This window comes from Carassius auratus, chromosome 22 (genome assembly GCF_003368295.1).
Source record: "Carassius auratus strain Wakin chromosome 22, ASM336829v1, whole genome shotgun sequence".
Taxonomy (NCBI): Eukaryota; Metazoa; Chordata; class Actinopteri; order Cypriniformes; family Cyprinidae; genus Carassius; species Carassius auratus.
The window spans coordinates 24,184,872-24,205,709 of NC_039264.1; the positions used below are offsets into that span (position 1 = coordinate 24,184,872).

General features: G+C 36.2%; 1 protein-coding gene across 1 annotated transcript in view; it reads right to left on the minus strand.

The window, feature by feature from the left end:
• Positions 1–20,838, minus strand: part of LOC113040103 (rab GTPase-activating protein 1-like) — a 93,660-nt gene that overhangs the window by 22,466 nt on the left and 50,356 nt on the right. The window contains exons 14-17 of the mRNA XM_026198358.1: positions 7,544–7,657; positions 6,402–6,476; positions 4,687–4,812; positions 3,167–3,310 (exon numbers count right to left, since the gene is read on the minus strand). Coding sequence (XP_026054143.1) covers positions 3,167–3,310; positions 4,687–4,812; positions 6,402–6,476; positions 7,544–7,657 — 459 coding nt within the window. The remainder of the gene's footprint in view (positions 1–3,166; positions 3,311–4,686; positions 4,813–6,401; positions 6,477–7,543; positions 7,658–20,838) is intronic.

Genomic DNA, 20,838 nt, shown 5'->3' on the forward strand with positions numbered 1-20,838 from the left:
CATCATGCGATTCATTGACTGAGACAGGCTGAGGAAACTTTTAATTGTCTTGCCTCGGGCTACCACAGACGCTGAATGAAAGGAAAAGGGGAGAAAAGTGGTGGGAAAAAAATAAAAGGAAAAGCTCTCCGAGGAGCAGAAAGGTCGAAGCGTTTCTTTTGGAAAGACACAAAGCCTATTTCTAAGAAATCAAAGACGCTTGCTTTGGGAAATCTAACAGAGTTCAAGAAGTTTAGCAACAACTGAACTTTCCGTCAGTTTTGTGTGCTGCTGGAAACCCAACTACTACAATATTTATTTAGCCAGAAAAGAAACATAAAACTAAAGACCAATGTCTAGCCAGTGATAAACCCGAGCATGAATTTCTAGGGATGCTCCGATTGATCGGCTACGGATCTCAACCGGGCGATAATGGCTTCGGGATGATTGATCGGCGGTGTCTAAAAAGCTTGATCTCATAAAACCGATCTCAAGCGGATGACGCGCCTGTGATCAGAGGTTTGGCTCGACATGCAGCGCACCTCAGTCTCAGTCTGGTGCAGGTGATATCATTAGTGTTTTAGGTGAGGTACAATTCATATTATTTCATTAAATAACTGATAAAGTAATTTGAAGAAGTTTCTGTGAGACATAATTTCACAAATGGTGAATGAATCACAGCGCGCCATGTTTCTCTTTCAAAATGCAAATGGCCTCAAGTCACATCGCGTCTGCTCTATAAGCGAGCTGCATGCTTCACAGTCGACACAGGAATTGTCACCTGCACTATCGACACGTCGTCACGAACGTTTTTAAATTGCATTTTTTCTTTTTAGTTCGTGCCAGTGTTTAAACCATTCAACGCTCATATGCTTTCCTGAAGACCGCGCGCTCATGCACACTTGCAGCTCACACACATAATAATGCCAGGTTCACATTACTCCGTTTGCAGTGTGAATGTGGTGCATATTTTTTCTGTGCTAATGTTATTGGATAAAAGTGTTCACACTGCACACATGGTTGCAGTCTGGCAGTGTGTTTAGGAGCAGTGCGCCTGCAGCAGTTCAGAGAAAGTTTGCACACCGAGTCTATTTTTGCTGTGCTGTTTGAGGTAAAAATGAACATGCATTGAAACAAAAATGTAGTAGTTATATAATTATAGTCTACTGTGTTTCACAGCCAACACATATGCTATGGCTTTTTGGCTAGGCTTAAAGGAAAAGGGCACTTTTAGATAAACAAGGCAATGATTTTAAAGTTCTTAATTAAAGTTCTTTATGAACCGCAGGATTGCTTGTAATAAAGATTTAAATGCAAAAGAAAAGGCAGAAGAGCTGACGGTTTCTGTCAAAGGTAAGAATTAATTTAGAATGTTTGTGATAAAGTAGTTTAAATGTTTTGCTTTAGCAATTTAATATATAAATGCAAAAGTAAAAAGCACTGAATAACTGATGAAAGATTATAAACCTCACATACAGCTCACTAAATCAGGCTTGAGTGTGTAAGCTATTGTGCAACAATTACACGATCGTAAAGACAAAAATACAGTGCATGTTCAAACATTTAGGTGACAAATATATAAATATATATATATTTTTTTTTAATGGCCCCTTCCACCCCTCAAATGAGAAAAAAAAAAAACACCTCACAAGACTAACCTATGAGAGCAATTAATTTTCAAAAAACGAAATTCAAACCCTGAATAAATCTTGTTTTGATCATCACTATAAATAATTCTACATGATAAAAAGAAGGCTTTAAAAAGATCGGTATCGGTGATCGTATCGGTAGATACTGCTTTCTGTGATCGGCCTCAAAAATCCTGATCAGAGCACCCCTATACATTTTTTTATTACTTTTTACAGATTTTATTAATTAATCTGTTTTTATTAACTTCATCGTCTAACATTAATTATCAATATGCAATACTTTTATATCTATTATTATTCAAGGTCTAAATTTCTATGTGATTACATTTTTTACATTTCAAGCTGTATAGATAATATAATAATTGCGAGTATTCATAATATTAATAACTCACGAAAAAGCCAGCATTTTAAGCATTTCCACAACATTTTACGGATTTTATAAAAATTTTAAAACTTTTCCAGGCAATCATAACAAGGATAAGGATTTTATATATATATATATATATATATATATATATATATATATATATATATATATATATATATATATATATATATATATATATATACACACATACACAATTTTTATTTTTTTGAAGTGATTGCTCTCACAAAGAGTCATTTCTAGGCAATGAAATAATTTTAATTAGATGATTTTCCATGACTTTTTATGGATTTTATTCATTTACCTGATGGTATTACCTGAGTTTAGCATTAATTATCATTAACTAACAAATAGCATTCATATACGATTACATTATGTTTTTAATAACAGACTAATACTAATTATTTTATTATGAACAAATGAACAATACAAAGTTTATTTATATAATTAACATGAACAACTACTAAATACTAACTTGTCTTAATGAATTACAAGTTACTGTAAAGTATTAAGGTCCTTGCACACAAAATCGGAAATTTTCATGTGTTTTTTATTTTTTATTTTCATATCCGTCATCCCTTCTTATCAAAATGCATTCGACAGATGTGAAAATCAAACCTGATCTGAATATTTTTATGACAGACGAAACTTTCAAAGGCAGTGTGTAAACGCAAGGTCATATTTATTTTTTTAACGTGCAAAAATTTCGGACGGGAATTTCGGACAGTGTGCAAAGACATTTACGTTACGATAAGTTGCGCGCATGTCTCTAAACAAATTGCAAAACATTATGTCCTAACCACATGCGAAAATATAAAGTTAATCGCAAAACATTTATAAGCATACAAGTTGCGTACTAGCACAGAAACTCCAAAAGATTCACAAACAGGTGCGAATATATTTAAATTTGATCTTAACCTTGTTTTAAACAATTCGGCCACATGTCTAAACATGCTATAGTATGTAAAAAGCAGTGTGTCAGAGTACTATTCATACTACAGAAGAAAAAACACACAGATTTAGTGAAAGCCACCCAATGTCAGTCGCTGGGTTTCTATTTATGTCGCTTTAGTTAGTCTCACCCACAGTGACTACTCATTGGTTAAATGACTTGCGGTTACTGCAATTTTGTGATTGGAGGACGATGTATCACCTCGCACAGGAGCAGGTCGGTGATATGAAAGACCATGCAGAGAGGGAACTTGGCGGTAAACAGTGTTAAGAACCACTGGGAGGCGTACATATGGGCCTCCAGTTTCAGGTCCTGGAAGTGAGCCCACAGGTCCGGCAACTGCTCCTGGAAAGAGCAGAAACAGTCGGTTAGTGCAAGGCAAATAAGCATTATAACTTGTGTTTTATTATCTGTTAGGGTCATTGAGATGACAAGTTAAACGCTGTTTGTGTTTTAGAAACAGAAGGGAAGAAACTGGAGAACAACAGACTACTCACCCTTTTCTTTCCACTAGCATTTCTATTGAGAGCGCAAGACTACAGGACTACAGCACGGGGTCAAGAGTGCATTTCTAAAGCACATTACACAAAAACAGCTAATAATTCAGAGACTTACGTGTGCCTTGATCTCCTTGAGCTTGTGCTGCTGTGTTCATAAGAACGTGTTTGTTTGGTGTGTTTTTAAACCAGAGGTTATGAGGAGTATCATTAGAGAAATGCTCAGTGCTTTCCTGAGACAATATTGAAATAATGATGAAGCAGAATTATTATTTTTTCTTGCCTAAGATACACTTAATCACTGTTAATCTAATAAAATTATTTGGACATCACAGAAATCACGTTTGAAACCAAAAATAACTTAAAAAATACATAAAATTACACTAAATATAAAATAACACATCACCATTCTTGAACAAAACCAGCGCAGTTTGAGAAATAGCAACAGTGACGCTTGCTTTACAGAGCAGAGAATAAATCAAGAGGTAAGTGATATCTACAAAGGCACGTCTTAAATTAGCATCTCAAAAGGCCCCCGGAGCTGAAGAGAGAATATTTTTCTGCAGTAGATTGCATTGTTAGATTGGAGAGGTGGGAGTGTTAGGTTAACACATGCAAAGTAAACGAGGAGCGAGGAGGAAGAGACGGGATTCTTCTTTTTTCCTGATCGATGCTAACACTCTTGTAGTAGCAGAGCTAGTCGATACTAACCGGGTTGGGTTTAGCGCTGAAAGAGGGCTACTTCAGGCCTAATTGCATTTGAGCACAAAATTAAAACCCATTTTCCAGCGCATTAGGTCTAATAGCTTACAAGAGGGCCACCGCTTAGACTGGAGATACAGTACAGCCTGACAAGGGGTGTACAAGACTGCAGGCGCGTCCCACGTCGCACACTTAAATAGTGCAAAAATTCAGAAAAGAAAAAGTGCACTTTAAATATCCGGATGATGCACTTAACACTTATTTCAACTGTGGCTTCACAAGATATTAAGTGATGGACTGTAGTCGTGTGGATTATTGTGATGCTTTTATCAGCTGTTTTGACTCTCATTCTGATGGCACCCATTCACTGCAGAGGATTTATGTTTTGAGCAAGTAATGCTACATTTCCCCAAAGCTGTTCTGATGAAGAAACCAGCTCATCTACATCTCGGATGGCACTGAGGGCGAGCACGTTTTCAGCAAAATTTCCCTTTTTGGTGAACTATCCCCCGAAGGCCAAACCTGCATCAGACGCTCCAGCTGGTAGAACTTGCAGTGAAGATCTTCAAAGTTGTTTCTGTAGAGATCCCGGAGACCATATTTGTACATGATCTTCACCAGCACGCAGAAAGCTTGCTCCTCGGGCATCTACAGAAAAAAAAAAGCGAGGCACATCATCACCACGATATTTCAGATGCTAATGCTTTCTGCGTAAATAAACACAAGCAGCCCATGATGTTTAGACGTGCCAACTGTCCGTCTGCTTGTCTGTGGCGGGCTGCAGTGATGCTATCAGAGTTTGTTTGTGTTTCTGAGACGCAGAGCGAGACAGACAGAGAGCTGGGTATTAAATCACACAGACAGCGTGTGTGTCCCAAGCTCAATGGGCTCCTGCAGGTAGACGGGCTCCGTCATTAATATCCCTGACAGCTCCTGAGCTTCCTGGGCAAGGCCACGAGAAAGACACTTTACTACATTATAAACTGTACTTTACTAAATATCACTACATTGTAGAAATCCCCAAATACGCTCTAATATCAAACCCCATACGAGGCGGCGCCAAAAAAAAACAAAAAACGGCATCTAATTCACCCCTCGCTTTAATTAAATATGGAATTAACCGTTTCATCAATGTCTTTCTCTCACTTTGTGTTTCGCTTCACCTACTGTTAGCTCAATAACAAGCCTCAAAAATTCAAAGATAAGGCACAATGAGGTACATTTCTATCCACACTTTTATTAGTGCTTATTTAGTTAGCAAGCTCTCTTAAAAAAAAAAAAACTTGTTCATGTGTTGGAACATGAACATATTTCTGCCTCCTTGTTAGTGCGTCCGCCTCCCATGCCGGAGACCCGGGTTCGAGCCCCGCTCGGAGCGAGTCGTTGCTGCTGCTGCTCTCGTTCAGTTTCAGCCACGGGATGATCTGATTCTGGATCATAAATAAATGGCTGAATCTGACTGTTAGCCATGGTTTGTTTTGGATGATGGTTTTTCCCTCACGGTAATGTCACAGCTTCCAAACACTCTCAACACAAAAGCCTACTGGCGCTCGTGATTCTTTAGCTCCGCCCACACGTCACGCCTCCAGCCGGCCGTGTTTTTCCGGGAAAAATCGGTACAGACTATCTTTCTCTTATGAATATAATAAAACTAAAGACTTTTTGGAGATATGAAGGATGCAGTACTACTCTATAGGTACTCAAGATTAACAGGATATTGAGTGAAAATGAGCATTTCACCCCCCCTTTAAACAACAAAAACACAGGACAAAAAAAGTAAAAAATAAAACAACTACAAAATACAACAAAAAGCAAAAAGACACATGCAGACAAAATGCAACAAAACAAAAATGAAATAATACAAAATTCAAGACTAAAACAACAAAAATAAAACAATACAAAATACAACAAAAACAAAAGATACCACAAAAAACACGCACAAAACTAAACAAAATACAACAAAAAACAACAGAAAAAACAAGACACACATACAAAAACAAAAATGCAAAAAAAAAAAAAGATACCACACGCACAAAACTACACAAAATACAACTAAAAAACAACAAAACACACACACCAAAAAAAAAATACAACAAAAACAAAAGATAACACACAAAAATAATAATTATTATTATTCACCTCTCCGCAACTAGCTACATGATTTGAGGTAACATTCAGGTCTCTAACATGTATGGACGCATGGTGCACTTAATACTTTTAACACTTATAATACTCACATGTAAAAGTAATACGGCTGCCAAAAATGATTGGCCTGGGCAATAGCCAATCTCCTCATCATACACAGAGTAAGCCTGTGGAAAAACATAAGTTTAGATATTGTGCACCAAAATCAAGGACAAATGAATAAATATTTTATTCACCATAATGTAATGATATTTCTCAGTAAAATAATGAAAGTAGAATATCTTAAAAAGTATTAACAGAGAGAAATGTTATATTACAGAAAAAAATATTATTAGCTTGTTAGATATTGTATTGCCCTACAGCAGTTAGCACTAATTATTTTCAAATGAATAAACACAATTTAACTTAGCACGTGATGTTGTCTTTAAATCCCAAGCAGTTATAATACTGCTTCATCATAAATGGCTGGAAACACTGATAAATGCTCATGGCAACGTATGTCCCTCCGAGCTGAAGGATTTGGTCTCCAGGATTAACTGGATTGAAGGTCTTTTGCACAATTTCGAGGTCTTTTAATCTGCCGCTGCCAATCAGCTGATGGAAAACCTCTTAAGACTCCTCACAAAGGAGATTTAGCAGAAAACAGAAAACACTGCACCACTTCTCTAATCCACTGATCCTGGTTTTCCATGATACGAAACGTAATATATCATTTTAAAATCAGAATAAAAGATTTTTATAAAATGTATTTTATATAATTATTACATTTTATTATATTATACAATCATCTAAATATATTACTGTGCTAAGCAATATAACTTCTTTATGACATAACGATGCACTAATTCTGAATTCAACTGATTTCTGGTCAAAGGTGTGCGTGGTTTAAAACAGCTTTGCTTTATGTGCCTCATTCATTCAGACTTTACAGCCAGAACCATCTGTTTAATTATAGAGAGATAGATGTGTGCTTAACTGGATAATTGCCTCCTGGATAACTGCGTAATCTATTACTCTAGCTTTGTTTCTAAATATAATAACGAAGCTATGACGCGTAACTATGTTTAATTAGCAGAGTGCACAAGTTATTTTCACAGCCGCAGGGAGGCGAGTACAGCACATGTGGCTGGATATCTATCAAGGCCGTTGGTATTACGGCAGAACAAGAGGTCAGTGGATAGAGATGTTGCAGCGGTGTGGTGATGCTGGTTACCAGACGGCAGGAGTGAGTCACCTTGCAGATCTTGTAGAGAGAGTCTTGGCCATCGCCGCCGGAGTCTCTGAAGTAGTGGTGAGCAGGGAAGGTGCGATGGATGTCTCTGGTGATGACGGCTTCCTGGGCGGAGTCCTGTGGATCAAGTCAAGAGTTAAAATCTGACATTTCTTTCTTTTGCTATTTCCTTCGTTCTCTCTCTCTCTCTCTCTCTCTCTCTCTCTTTCTTTCAAGTGTGTTATTTTTATAAATATTATTATTAAAATAATTTATAACAATAATAATTATAATACAATATTTTGTATGATACTTTTAAATATTTGATTACCATTTTATTATTTATAATTATTGTATAAATACATTTATTAATATGAATTTAATTATTGTATGTTATTAATTAATTAGCTAGACTTAAATCTAATTTAAGGTAAATCAAAATAAATAATATTATAATAACATATTTTGTATTACACTTCATTATTATTATAATTATCATCATCATTTTCATCAATAGAATTATTGCATTATAACATTTTATATATTGTAGTTTATAAAAAATTTAATCTTAATTATTTTTCTATAATAACAATAATAATATTAATTTAATATTTACATTCATTTTTTAAATAAAAACTATTGCATTCTAAAAATCTTTATTTTTCTTATAATTAGATCATTATTAGTCAAAGAATTGGATATTTTATAATAATAATCATAATAACAATAATTATATTATTATTTTGCTTTATTTACTTTTCTTAGTAAATAAAAACTAGTTTTATAGAAATAATTATTTATTATTATTAGATAATTATTAGTCATAAAGAAACTGATGTTTTATAATACTATTAATTTTGTTTTTAATGGAGTGTGTTTTCCGTGTAACTACTAATCCAGTCTTTCCATTTAAAATGTTTATGTTAAACGTAATGCTACTTGCTTGAAATTAACATCGAACATCATTTCTACACCAAATATATTTCAGTGTAGCTCACCGTAACATGCAGTTTTTTTTAGACATTTGATAGACAGACAGATAGGATCAACCATGATAGATGGTGATCATATCTGTGATTTGAACAGATGAGATACAGATGAGGTCCTCTCATACATGTAGCCTGGACTGGAAAAACTCAATTACTAATCGTATGATGGTCACTTTCTCTACACCCTTTGATCTCAATCAATGCTCGCTGCAGCTCCAGCACAAACTTGAAGGTTGAGCTTGACTGAGGACAGTGGAGGAGAGAGCACTGTGTGTATTTTGTCAAGAAGACTCTAAGAAGGGTCCTTGAGTAAAGGAATAACCTTGTGTGAAGTGTTTACAGAGCTGAGACGGATTGAGAAGCGCGGGAAAGTGTCTTACTCAGCACAGCGCGCTCTTCAAAGCCGAACAGCAAATCGAATTAACATGTCATATACAGACAGCGTTCCAGTCACATGATGGAGTACATGCACAGAGTCTAGAGATGCAAAACAGGGCTGAAACTCCACTTAAAAGCATCTAATCTGGGCCGAACTGACTATAGGATGAGTTTTCTGCCACATAGCATCATGGGAAGTGTAGTTTTGCTGCACAAGCCTGTCATAAAGCAGCTAAATGAGCAGAATATTACGCTGTTGACTTTCCCGTCAAGTTGTGAGTGAACAGATCCGTGGATTTCACGCAGTGGCAACATCAGACGGTGACTGTGGAAACGTCTCTGACAGGCTGAGATGTAATAAGGTGCATTCAATTAACAGCATGTGTCAGGGCTAATTAAAGGCATCATTTGACAACTAATGCGAGAGAGGGAAGGACAGGTTTCCACCTCCCCTCACCTGTTCACACCGCGCATGAGAATCTGTTAAAGGGTGAGCAGAATAAAGCCTGACGGCAACGGAATAATCGTAAAGAGTCCGGGGTTCAAAACAAAACAAAAAATATAAAAACAAAGCATATATAAATAAGCAAAAAACTAAAACATGAAACTAAACAAAAATGAAAAATAAATACAACCACAAAACATATATAAATAAATACAAAATAAAACAAATGCATAAAAAAATAAAAATAAACAAATATGTAATATTTATCATAACCTTGGGTTCCTTTTTCTCTTTAACACACATGCTATGAATAACGCAGGCTTCTTTTCTGCCATTTCTCCCTCGACATGATCCAGATCAGTTCTTGCTGAATAGCACAGAACACGGCACACCCGTTTGTGTAAGCTGCTTCATCAGTTTCTGTTTATGCAGGAGAAGAACGAGGCTGTAAAGGCCATTTCCCATGAAGGTTACCGCAGCATATCTGGAAGTGGTGACCTTGTTCTTTTTTTCTTTTTTGTTATAAAGACATAAAATCTTCTTGATGGATTTAATCAGGCAAGCACGAACACATGCGGAAACAGCATTTCTGTTGCTGTTGAGGCCCTTCATGCTGGCTTCGGTAGTCTAATAAATAAAGACAGTGTCCAGCATATACTGCAACTGACTGACTGTTTCAACATCTTCAACCATGACCAGAGAATGAAGACGTTCTACTAGATTACGGCAGTGAGCAGGTTCTTATAAGTACTGCAAAGGTAAGATGTTACTCCAATGGCCCATTTGATCATTAGATGTTTATCATTTAGGGTTAGGGTTAACTGTGTGCTTTGTTTGGCTCAGAGATGGATGCCAGACAGATGATGTTCAATGGGAGTGGAGAAGTCACGTGTAAGACAAACATTTCAACAAGCCTTACAGCAGCTTGTGGCAGACTTTGTCCACCAAAGAGCCATACAATGTTGACTATAAGGTAAATGTACACTTTTGACCATTTCTACAGTCTTTTATGTAATCGTTTGCTCAGAAGAAGTCTGCAGAAGCACTGAGGGGTGTTCTCTGGAGAGACTTGATCCAAGCAAATGCACAGAGAAATGGCCATCTTCAAGTAGACGTTCAAGAAAACCGTGAGCACTACAATTCATTGTCTGTACATTGTGTATTTGTGCATATGAAATGTTTTGAGGACAGCCCGTCTAACTGTCTATCATTTAGCCAACGTTTAAGGCGATTTTCTCAATATTTGCGATTTTTTGCTACTCTCAAGATTCCAGATTTTCAAAATGGTCGCATCTCTGCCACCATTACAAACCATAAAACAATAAAAAGCTTATTTATTCAGCTTTCAGATGCTCAAATAAAAAAAATCGACTGGTTTTGTGGTGCAGGATCACATGTATTATGCAAGCAAACTTTTATTTCCGATGCGATTAATCGTGATTAATCATTTGACAGCCCTAGATAATTTAACTGATATTTTCGGTTGATTATTAATGCATGTTTGTATATACCAGACAGATATTATCAGTTACATTTATGTACACACATTTCATTCAAATAAATTATAAATGCACACAAATTCATTTTTACTCATGTAAAAGAGTAAAAATAGCATAATATGAATATATCACACCAGAAGCTACTGTTCTCAGTAAATGGGAGCGGCCATAACTTCTCAATCTCTGAAACCCTAGTAATAAACTCGAATGTCACACCATATCCTAAGGCGAACTCTGACCTTTGCACAGTGACGACCTTCAGTGGGAATTATACAAAAGCCGCCTTTTTATAGCAAGTGCCATATTGGCGTTTTTTTGCAAGAGCAACACAAAGACTCAAAGCTGTAATTTAGTCTCAGTATGGGGTTAATCACAGCATAGTGCATGATTGAGTTCAGCGGACTGTTTCACTGTTGCTCCTTCCCTCTCTCTCACCCCCATTACTCTAGCATCGTGCAGCGTGCATGAAAATGAAATGCTGCCTCATAAACTGCGAGTTAGTGACAAATGGTATTCATAAATAAAGCCAGAGATACAGGCTGCGAATGGTAATGTGGCCACTAAACATCTGTGAGGCTCTGCAAAAGCGTCCAGAGCAGACCAGAGACCCGGAGAGAGGGATAAACAAAGGGATGCAATCTGATTACATCCATGGCAGAAGCCTGAGTAAACTCACCACAGGGTTTGCTCCGAATGCTGCTGTTGACTAGATGTGCGCTCGCAAATGACAGGAGGCCGGTCAGATTTGTCCTGGCTCTTGAAGAAAGATAAAACCACTGACCTTCAGGGACATTGATCAGAGGGATCTTCAGCATGGCTGGGAGTTTATTAGACGGACATGAGCATCCTTGTGTGGAACTGAACTAGTAGAGCAAGGCGCTCGCTAGAAATGCAAAAGTTACTGTATGGTTCAGTTCCCAGGGAATTAATAAATGAAGATTTTGAATAGAAAAAATTCATTTAGGCATCACAGCACTCAATATACAGTATGAAAAACTGGTACTCATTTTGAAGATCCTGAACTATAAATATTTGTTATGTATATTTTGAAAAATAACACATGAAAAATTAAAGTAAACGTACAGTGTTGTTTAAAAATAACACTAAAAACTAGAATTAATTTTAAACCATGAATTTAGGCATCACAGTATGAAAAAAAACTGATATAAGATGACATTTGACTATAATGAGATGTCTATAATAAGAAGACATTTTAACAGTGTTTTTAAATTATTAGTCATTTTAAAAAATCTATCCAAAAGTTATGGCTGATAAGCAGTACATTTCAAATATTCTACAAAAAAATATATAAGAAAAACAAAGCATTAAAAAAAGAAACCTAAAATAATGAAACTTTAACAAAACATTAAAAACAATGCAAAAAAAAAAAAGTCCAGTAAATTTAGGCATTACAATATTATACTGTACAATATGAAAGCTGGACAATTATTTTGAGGTTTACTAAAGATTATATAACAGTGTTATTGAAATGATCATTTTAAAGGTATCTGAAAGATTTCTGATAACCAATAAACTCTGAAAGTTTATCCTACATTTTTACTTAAAACTTAAACAATAAAACATTTAAAATAAGACTCAAAAACTATAATTAATTATTTAAAATGCTACAAGTGAATTTAAGCATCAAGACAACATGTACAGAATGAAAAATGGATGGCATTTTTTTGATTTTATAATGTTATTAAATTATTAGTGATGACCAATATTGGAACTACCGTATATACTGTAAATAAATCAAATTCTGATTAAAATGTTAAAAAAAATAGTCACATTAAATTATCTAATAAAACTAAAATCAATTGTGTAAAATGCTTCATGTAAATCTAAGCATCACAGTACAGTATGAAAAACTGATATTACAAATAAGATTTTACATGAAATTAAATGTATATTCTTTATAACTAAAAGTATATGAAGATTTTATTTGCAAAAACGGACAGTTTTTTGATTGTGTTGTCTTTATTTGTTAGTTAGCTGTATTTCTTAGTTATTTTTAACCTAATCAAAATAACCCAACTGCAGATTGAGATTAACTGGAATGATTTTTGAAAACCGTTATAAATGAAGTTATCCGTTTTTGCAAATGAACTCTTCATATGCAATTAAAAAAATGGTCTGGAAAGGTTATAGCTGGGGTGTCACCTAGTATCACACTAAAAAAATAAAAACACAAGGGTCTAAAATATGTCTTCGTTCTCATACGCTTAGTACATTTTGACATGCAGCCTTGTGTGAATTGGGCCCATCAAATGAGCTGTCACAAAGGGGAATCAACAGATGTGTTCTTTCCACCCTGAAGCTCACAGGGCCTTCGCTCATCTCGTTACTGCTCTGGAATGACAGGCAGTACTGTACCAGCGCATCCCAAACTCTCGGTACGGTCACTGCCACGCCGGGGCTAAGAGCTCAAAGCAGAGTCTCCCGCAAGAACAGACTGAGTCGCTCTGAAATCTGAGATGACAGCAAACAACATTAGTGCAAGCCGGACTGAGAGCTGCGGCATGACAAGCTGGTGTGGAGGCACAGTGAGCGAGACAGGCGCGTCGGCTCGCTCCGTCACTCTAGAACCTTCTGCAGTGGGTGCACAGCGCGCGCGAGCCTCTGAAGTTTGTGCCGGGCCTCCCACTGGGTTCTAAGGCAGTCGGCGCCGATCTTGTGCCGGTCTGACAACAGGAGCCCCACCTGGAGCGAGCTGACCCATTTCTCGGATGTGACACCGGGAGGAGAGAGCATGAGAGAGTAAGTGGTGTGACGTGCTATCAAAAGCCAAATCTGCTCCAAGTGGAGCCGTAGATGCTCCTACAGGGTTCTGAATCTGCTCCGTCAGCTCCTAATGCTGTAATCTAAAGAAAGAGGTCAAGCCGCAGTCTGCCGAAACGATTACATGATCTCATGCTGTTCAGCTGCGGAAGATGAAAAAAAGATGTTTGACCGTCGTCGTTGAGCTGGACAGACCATTAAATAACCGGTTTAGCTACATAAAACAGGGAAACGGAAGACTTGCATGAAAAATATTTAAAATCAACACTGAACTTTAATTGTTTTAAATGCTAAAAATAAACTATAATAAATGGATACTGGAGTGAACTGATTCGGAGTTGAATTTATGTTTCTAATTCATACGGATTAATTTAATGTTCTGATGACAAAGTTATAGGGCTTTGACAAAATTTAAAACTCTGGCCGATAAGCCGACAATTATTATGGCTGCTAAACAGTTTGAAAACTAAATTCGACAATATAGTCTTAATAAATGTATTTAAAAAAAAAAAAAATTAATAAGATTGCATCGAATCATTATAATCTAAAGTATAAAAATGAATATTTATTTTGAGAGTTCCTAAAAACGACATTCAATAATGCCTCAGCAGTGTCACAGGCTGATCACCTCCATGCCACGCCGCACTGAAGCAGTAATTCGTCCAAAAGGAGCCTCAACCAAGTATTGCGTGCATAATTTAACCAGCTTTGGTGATCTTTAACTTCTATGTTTTGTAAATCTTTTTTTGACTGATCTTTGAAAAAAATATTACACATTTTTGAGATACTGAATTATTAATTTTCCTAAACTGTAAGTCGTAACCATCAGAATCAAAAAAAAAAAAACCTCTTGAAATATTTCAGTTTGTGTGCAATGAATCTAGAATATAAGTTTTTTTTTTTTATTTTATTAAATGACAAAAAAAATAAAGACCTTTTCCATGATATCCTAATTTTTTTTGATGCACCTGTATATTATGCCAGCCAAGATTACTCATTTTTACAGATTTGTTTTTAGAAATATACTAGGTGTACTTAGGAAATAGCTTTGCAATGAGAACTACATATTTGTCCAATGAAAAAAAATCTCTTATATCAGCCAAAACCTGGTATGATACCAATATATTGTGTATCCCTACTTACAATGTCAGCCAAGAGGACTCCTTTTTACATTTAAGTTTCTTTAAATATAAAAGGTAGTATCTTTGCAATAAGAATGCTATGTCTACACATAGGACTTCCACTGACCCCTTTAACCTTCCTGCAATGGAACTCAGAGTGGAGGAGGTTAAAATTAGAAACGAGGGAAAAGGCAAGGCAGAAAAATCACAGGTGATTGACAGTAGGAATATTACCTCCCCTATTTCTTCCCTGGCTGGAATCGGTGCAGTTCAAAGGGGGCCGTAATTGAAATTGACAAACTGCAGCATTAGCCTGATCACAACAGCCAACCTTGCAGCAGCAAAATAAAAGGTGCCAGAGAGGAGGAAAAGAAAGGGAGAAAGAGAGAGAGGAAGAATGGCTGAAGTGTTCTCTATGCTTCGCAAGCACCAAGACAGATTAATCTTGTTCATGCATAATGCATGCCAGCACTGTGTGTGATCGTATTGAAGACCAGTTATTAACTGTGTCACAGTGCGAACACACACTTGAATCAAGACCCCACATGCATACAGTATACAATCCACAGCAAAACTCCTGAACAACACTAATTGGATGATAAAAAAACCTGTAATCGTCAAAAGCTGATATATGTAGCTCAAGGCGTACACCAACTTGAGTTAAAAACTGCAGTATTGTATACGTGAAAATATAGATCTGTTCCATTTGATCTAAACGGACACATTTTCTGGATTACATGTTTCACAACATTCATCAGATGCTGAGACTGTCACCAAGTTCATTAAAAACCAGAGAGCCTGCGGAGCTCCGCTCTGTCATGGCTCTTCTAGGATTTTTCGATCTCCCGAGGGCCTGCAACATCTGGTCCCCAGGACAGACTGTTAACTCATCTGTCAGCGCGCCGTCACTGCTCTTTTAATTGCCAGTGTTGTGTTGCATGTTAATACATTTGGCACGCTAATTACCTAATAAGAAAAAACACTTGCAACAGTTATGGATACAGCTACTACAATTATTACAACATTAATATCGTCAGCACCGATATCAGAAAAATGAACATGGTATTGAATATACTCCTTTATAAAAAAATAAAAAAATATATAATATATATTTTTAATCAAATTAGATATTAAACATTATTAATTGATAAATTAAAACAATGTAATTGTTCATGTTAACTAGGAATGCACCGATAACCGATAATTATTTATAATATGAAGCCAAATAAATTTAACTCGTACTCGTCACAAACTAAAAATAAAGCTATTTTTTTAAAAGCTACATAAAACAACATCACTAAATGTAAATTAAAATTAAAACGAAAACTAAATTTATTAAAAAACTAATACAAAATAAACTACTACACTAATATTGTATGTACATCCCTAAAAAAAGGATACCAAAATACATGAAAATAAATTTAGAGCAAAATGCAGCTCTTTTTCTTGTCAGTGTTTCTGTGATTAATTTTACTAAAAATAAACAGACATTGGTGCTTCCTAATGTACAGATCTTATTTTATTTTTTTTTGTAAAAAAAATGTAACATTACTAAGAAACTCTATACTACTAATAATGCAGAAAAATATTGCTTTTTATATTTTACTTGTATGGACTTAACACTACTTTCAACATCCCTAATAACCACCATGTAGGTTTTCGGTTGTGAAGCCTCGCTGAATAGTGGCTATATTTGTCTTTTCACCTGGGGACAGCGGATGTTCTTTACCTATCCATTTGTGAAGTGAGTGCCTAGATGGAAGGTGCCCTTTATGCCTTGGGCCAGTTTCCTCTTTATAAAAGTTAAACTTCACTATTACTGAAGAAAAGGCCACACAGGTCACAGACCAGTGAAAAAAGGGCGACGACAACTAATGCATGACCCTTCAAAACATCCCAAAGCAATCTGTGAGAAACCGAAGTAGGTGGATGTGGGAAGCATTTAAGGTCGGAGGGCACATGGGAAATGTTGGAAACATGTAGTGGATGTGTCAACTAACTCACAAGACCTTTGAGAAACCTACAACCTGAGAAGACACACTTAGTATCCCAAACAGCATCCTTGATGTGTACTTGAGGTATTCCAAAGGCTGCTTCGGACTCTCAGTGAACACCAAAAGAAGCTCACAAGGGTTAAGCACCAACATCCGGGACAGGACCACCAAATAAAGGCTCCAGACTTTTGGGAATTAATTCCGATCTAAGTTATTAAGAGGCAAAGCAGCATCTCAACTCCTCAGCATGGCATATGCATATTATAAGCAGAGAATGTTCTATTTTAACGGCTATTATTTTTCAGCCTAAAAAAAGAACTCTCAAAAGTCTTGAATTAAGTTGCCATGGTTACAAGACTTTAAGTCTTGGGGGCTGGCGGGGGAAAAAAAGCTGTGAGAGCTGATGACAGGAACTCTTGACTTGTCGATACGTTATTCAAATGAACAACTAATCCCACATTTACACAATGAAGTAATGGTAGAATCCGTTTCCAAGGCGAAAGTACAGACCGAGAAGATTCAACTCAGGTCAAGTAGATTAAACTATGACAGATCTGGCCGAACCCACAGAGATGATTTGAAATAAGAGCGTCGTCTCAGATGGGAATAGGGCTTTTCATACAGTTGGTGATGAATTAAAGGGCTGTGAGTGGAGCCTGGCTGATAAGGGAACAGTGGTGTCAAAACCATCTTTCATTGTTCTTGGTGACCTGCTTTTCCTCATAAGGTGTCAGGTCAACAATTTGACTCGATCTGTCTCGCTCCTTTAACCCAAACCTGCGTTACATTGGGGAAATCCTTATTTCTCTCCACATAACCAATTTGGTTTGGACCAGTAGCCTAGTGGCTACTGTGTCTTAAAGTGACAATTCGTGAACATTATTTCATAGTATTCTAAGCAGTGATAATGACACTGCATTATAAATATACTTTATTTTAATATAAAATAAGAACAACTCGGATAAACCTTATATTGTCGTAGTCGTGTGTTTATTAGACACGTTGAATCAATCAAAGCAGTTAAATCTGATGTTTATTCAGATGCAGCAATAGGCATTTCCAGGGTTTCTTCTTCAGGGAATATTTGGATATTCCCTGCGAAAGCGCCCTATGGTCTTCAGATGGAGATTTACTCCTGATCACAGAACCGTGCTTCATTGAAAGATATGCATGAAAAATCGCAGCTTATGTCGAATCATGATTTTGATTCCATTTCAATTAATCGTGCAGCCTTACTTCCTAGTTCCTACTTCCTAGGTTTGAATTGTCCTTCCAAACCAGTTTGACCATATTTTCTTTGTCCCAACAGTGAGTGTTAATGGAGTACAAAACAACATTGTTTGGATCCCACTAATGGATATGGACAAATATGGAGACTTTTTTTTTTCTATATTTCTTATTACTTATACTTATTCCTATAAGTATATTTTCTTTTGTTTAAAATCATAAAAGTTTTGGAATGTCATGAAGGCAAGTAAATGTCGATAACAAATCTTTGGGTTTCTCCTTAAATGACTAAATATCCAATTAAATAAAAGGCTTCAACTATTGGTCTAAAAAAAAAAAGAAGGAAAAAAAAAGTGAAACATTGTCGTTAACTTCTCCTATGTGACCATTTTCCAAACTGAAACCAAATATATAATGTATACAAATATCAAGTAATATCACACAAGAAAGTCATATAAGGGATGGAGCAAGTCATTGTGTCAAATTAACAAGAGTTAACTTCGTCAAAGAAATTACCGCAAATGATTGTTAACAGGTGTCTCGTCAACAATAAATTGCGCATCATAGTAATAAATAAAATTTTTAAATATTTTTTATTAAAACACACTGTTCATGAAAATACAATAAGAATAAACACTGCAAAACAGTAATGTTTTCTGAAGGAAAAATATGCATCGCATATAATAATTTTAAAAGTATTGGTATGGATAAACTGAAGCGTTTTGCTTATAAATTTAATTAACACACCAAAATGCATTCTATAGACATATGAGATTAACTGAATACACAAAATTAACGTAACATTAAATACTAAAACATACAGTGCCCCACACATGACATGGATGAAAATTAAATAGTGCACACAATTTACTATTTAGTTTTCTCATTTTAAAGGGTACATAACATACACAGTTTCACCTAATCTCATGTTAATCTTGAGTACCTATAGAGTAGTACTGCATCCTTCATATCACCAAAAAGTCTTTACCGTATTTTTCGGACTATAAGTCGCACCTGAGTATAAGTCGCATCAGTCCAAAAATACGTCATGATGAGGAAAAAAACATATATAAGTCGCACTGGACTATAAGTCGCATTTATTTAGAACCAAGAACCAAGAGAAAACATTACCGACTACAGCCCTCTGGCGGCTGTAGACAGTAATGTTTTCTCTTGGTTCATTTCTCTCGGGTTCGTCGTCAAATTAATTTTGATAAATAAGTCGCACCTGACTAGAAGTCGCAGAACCAGCCAAATTATTAAAAAATTGTAACTTATAGTCCGGAGAATACGGTAGTTTTATCAAATTTATAAAAGAAAAATACAGCTTTCCGATTCTCTCCGGAAAAAGCCGAGCACCTGGAGGCGTGCAGTCACTGAAATGACGAGAACACACAAAAGCACTTGCTACACTCCGTTGCTGCCCTGGAAAAACAAACTGCATCCACTGTTCGCGTAACGCTGGGTTCTTGGGGAAGCTGAACATGATAAACTGTCCCTCACATCCAAAAACACACTTATTTGGAGACATTCTCAAACAAATGCTATGCAGCGCTCATTTTCTGATGAAGTGTGTTGATGTGCACGATCTAATTCTCATCTGATCAATGTGTGTGCACGGGCGCGTTTTTCCGAGAGAAATACTCATATAAGGAGTTCCACCATCATCATTAGATCCACGATCGAAAAAAAAAAAAAAAAAAACTGCCGAAACTTGTACCAATCCGGAAGTAAGATTTTCAGCACAGAAATTATCTGTCATTCATCCAAATTATTATTCTTTTTTTTTTACTTTGGCCATGTTTAGCATGAGAATCCATCTCTTTAACACTGTGAACAACTCTGAATACACGAAACACCATTGTACCCCTCCCCCCTTTAAGTAAATTGTGTGCTCAATATAACTATTATTACATAAATGATTATTTAGTGCGCATTATTTCAAATGACAGAATTAATTATTATAGAATGCAAAATTTATTTAAAACAAGGGAACGAATTAGTAAATTGTGTGCACCATTTACTTTTCCCCTGCATATCATGTTGGGCTCTGTAAAAATGCTGCTTACGTCAAAATGCTGTTGAAATACATTTATTTTAACCAATTTTTCTCTGACTGCTACCCTTTAATTTGAATTTAAACTTTTTTGCATTTCAGTATTTAATTCAGCGTTGATGTGGTCTATATACAGTATCTGATCTGGTGAAAATGACATAAAACACAGAATAAATATAAAACAAAAGTGATTTTTTGAAAAATTAAAAAATCGTTCATAAGTATTGTGTAAACCAAGGCCAACTTTAATTTCATATTTCAATATGAGTTTTCAGACACACACAGCTGCACAGCCATGGCAGGACAGACGAGCTTCAAAAAGGTGCATGGAAAGTGAAGGCATTTGTAAATGGCTTATCATGCCGTGAAGTCTGTTCAGAGGCAACCTGCCAGAGCGTGGCAGGAGACGAGTCCAGAGAGAAAGCTGGAGAACGAGAGATAGAGAGCAAAGGTTTGCGCAAATGAAAGAAAATTTAAGAGCGAGGAAACAAAAAAAGACAGAGGTCGGGGCCTCATCTGGCACGTCTGCAGAGACCTGTAGAGAGCAAATGCTGTCTCATTACCATCAGGGTCATTAGTTTCGGTCTGATCTCTCCACAACATGCCAGCACAGAAACCCTCGAGAGAACATGTGAAAACACGCTCTCCAAAAGTGACACTTGTTATGCCATTAAGTCATGAAGAACTCGAGAGCTTTTCTCTGTCCTTCTCACTACACCCCTTGTGTGTCTTCATAACCCGTTTGTTCACCTACTAATGACATTAGCTGCCATTTCGGGCTCAGACACATGATCCTTTGGTGGTTTTCCATGAAAAAAACAATAGGGAG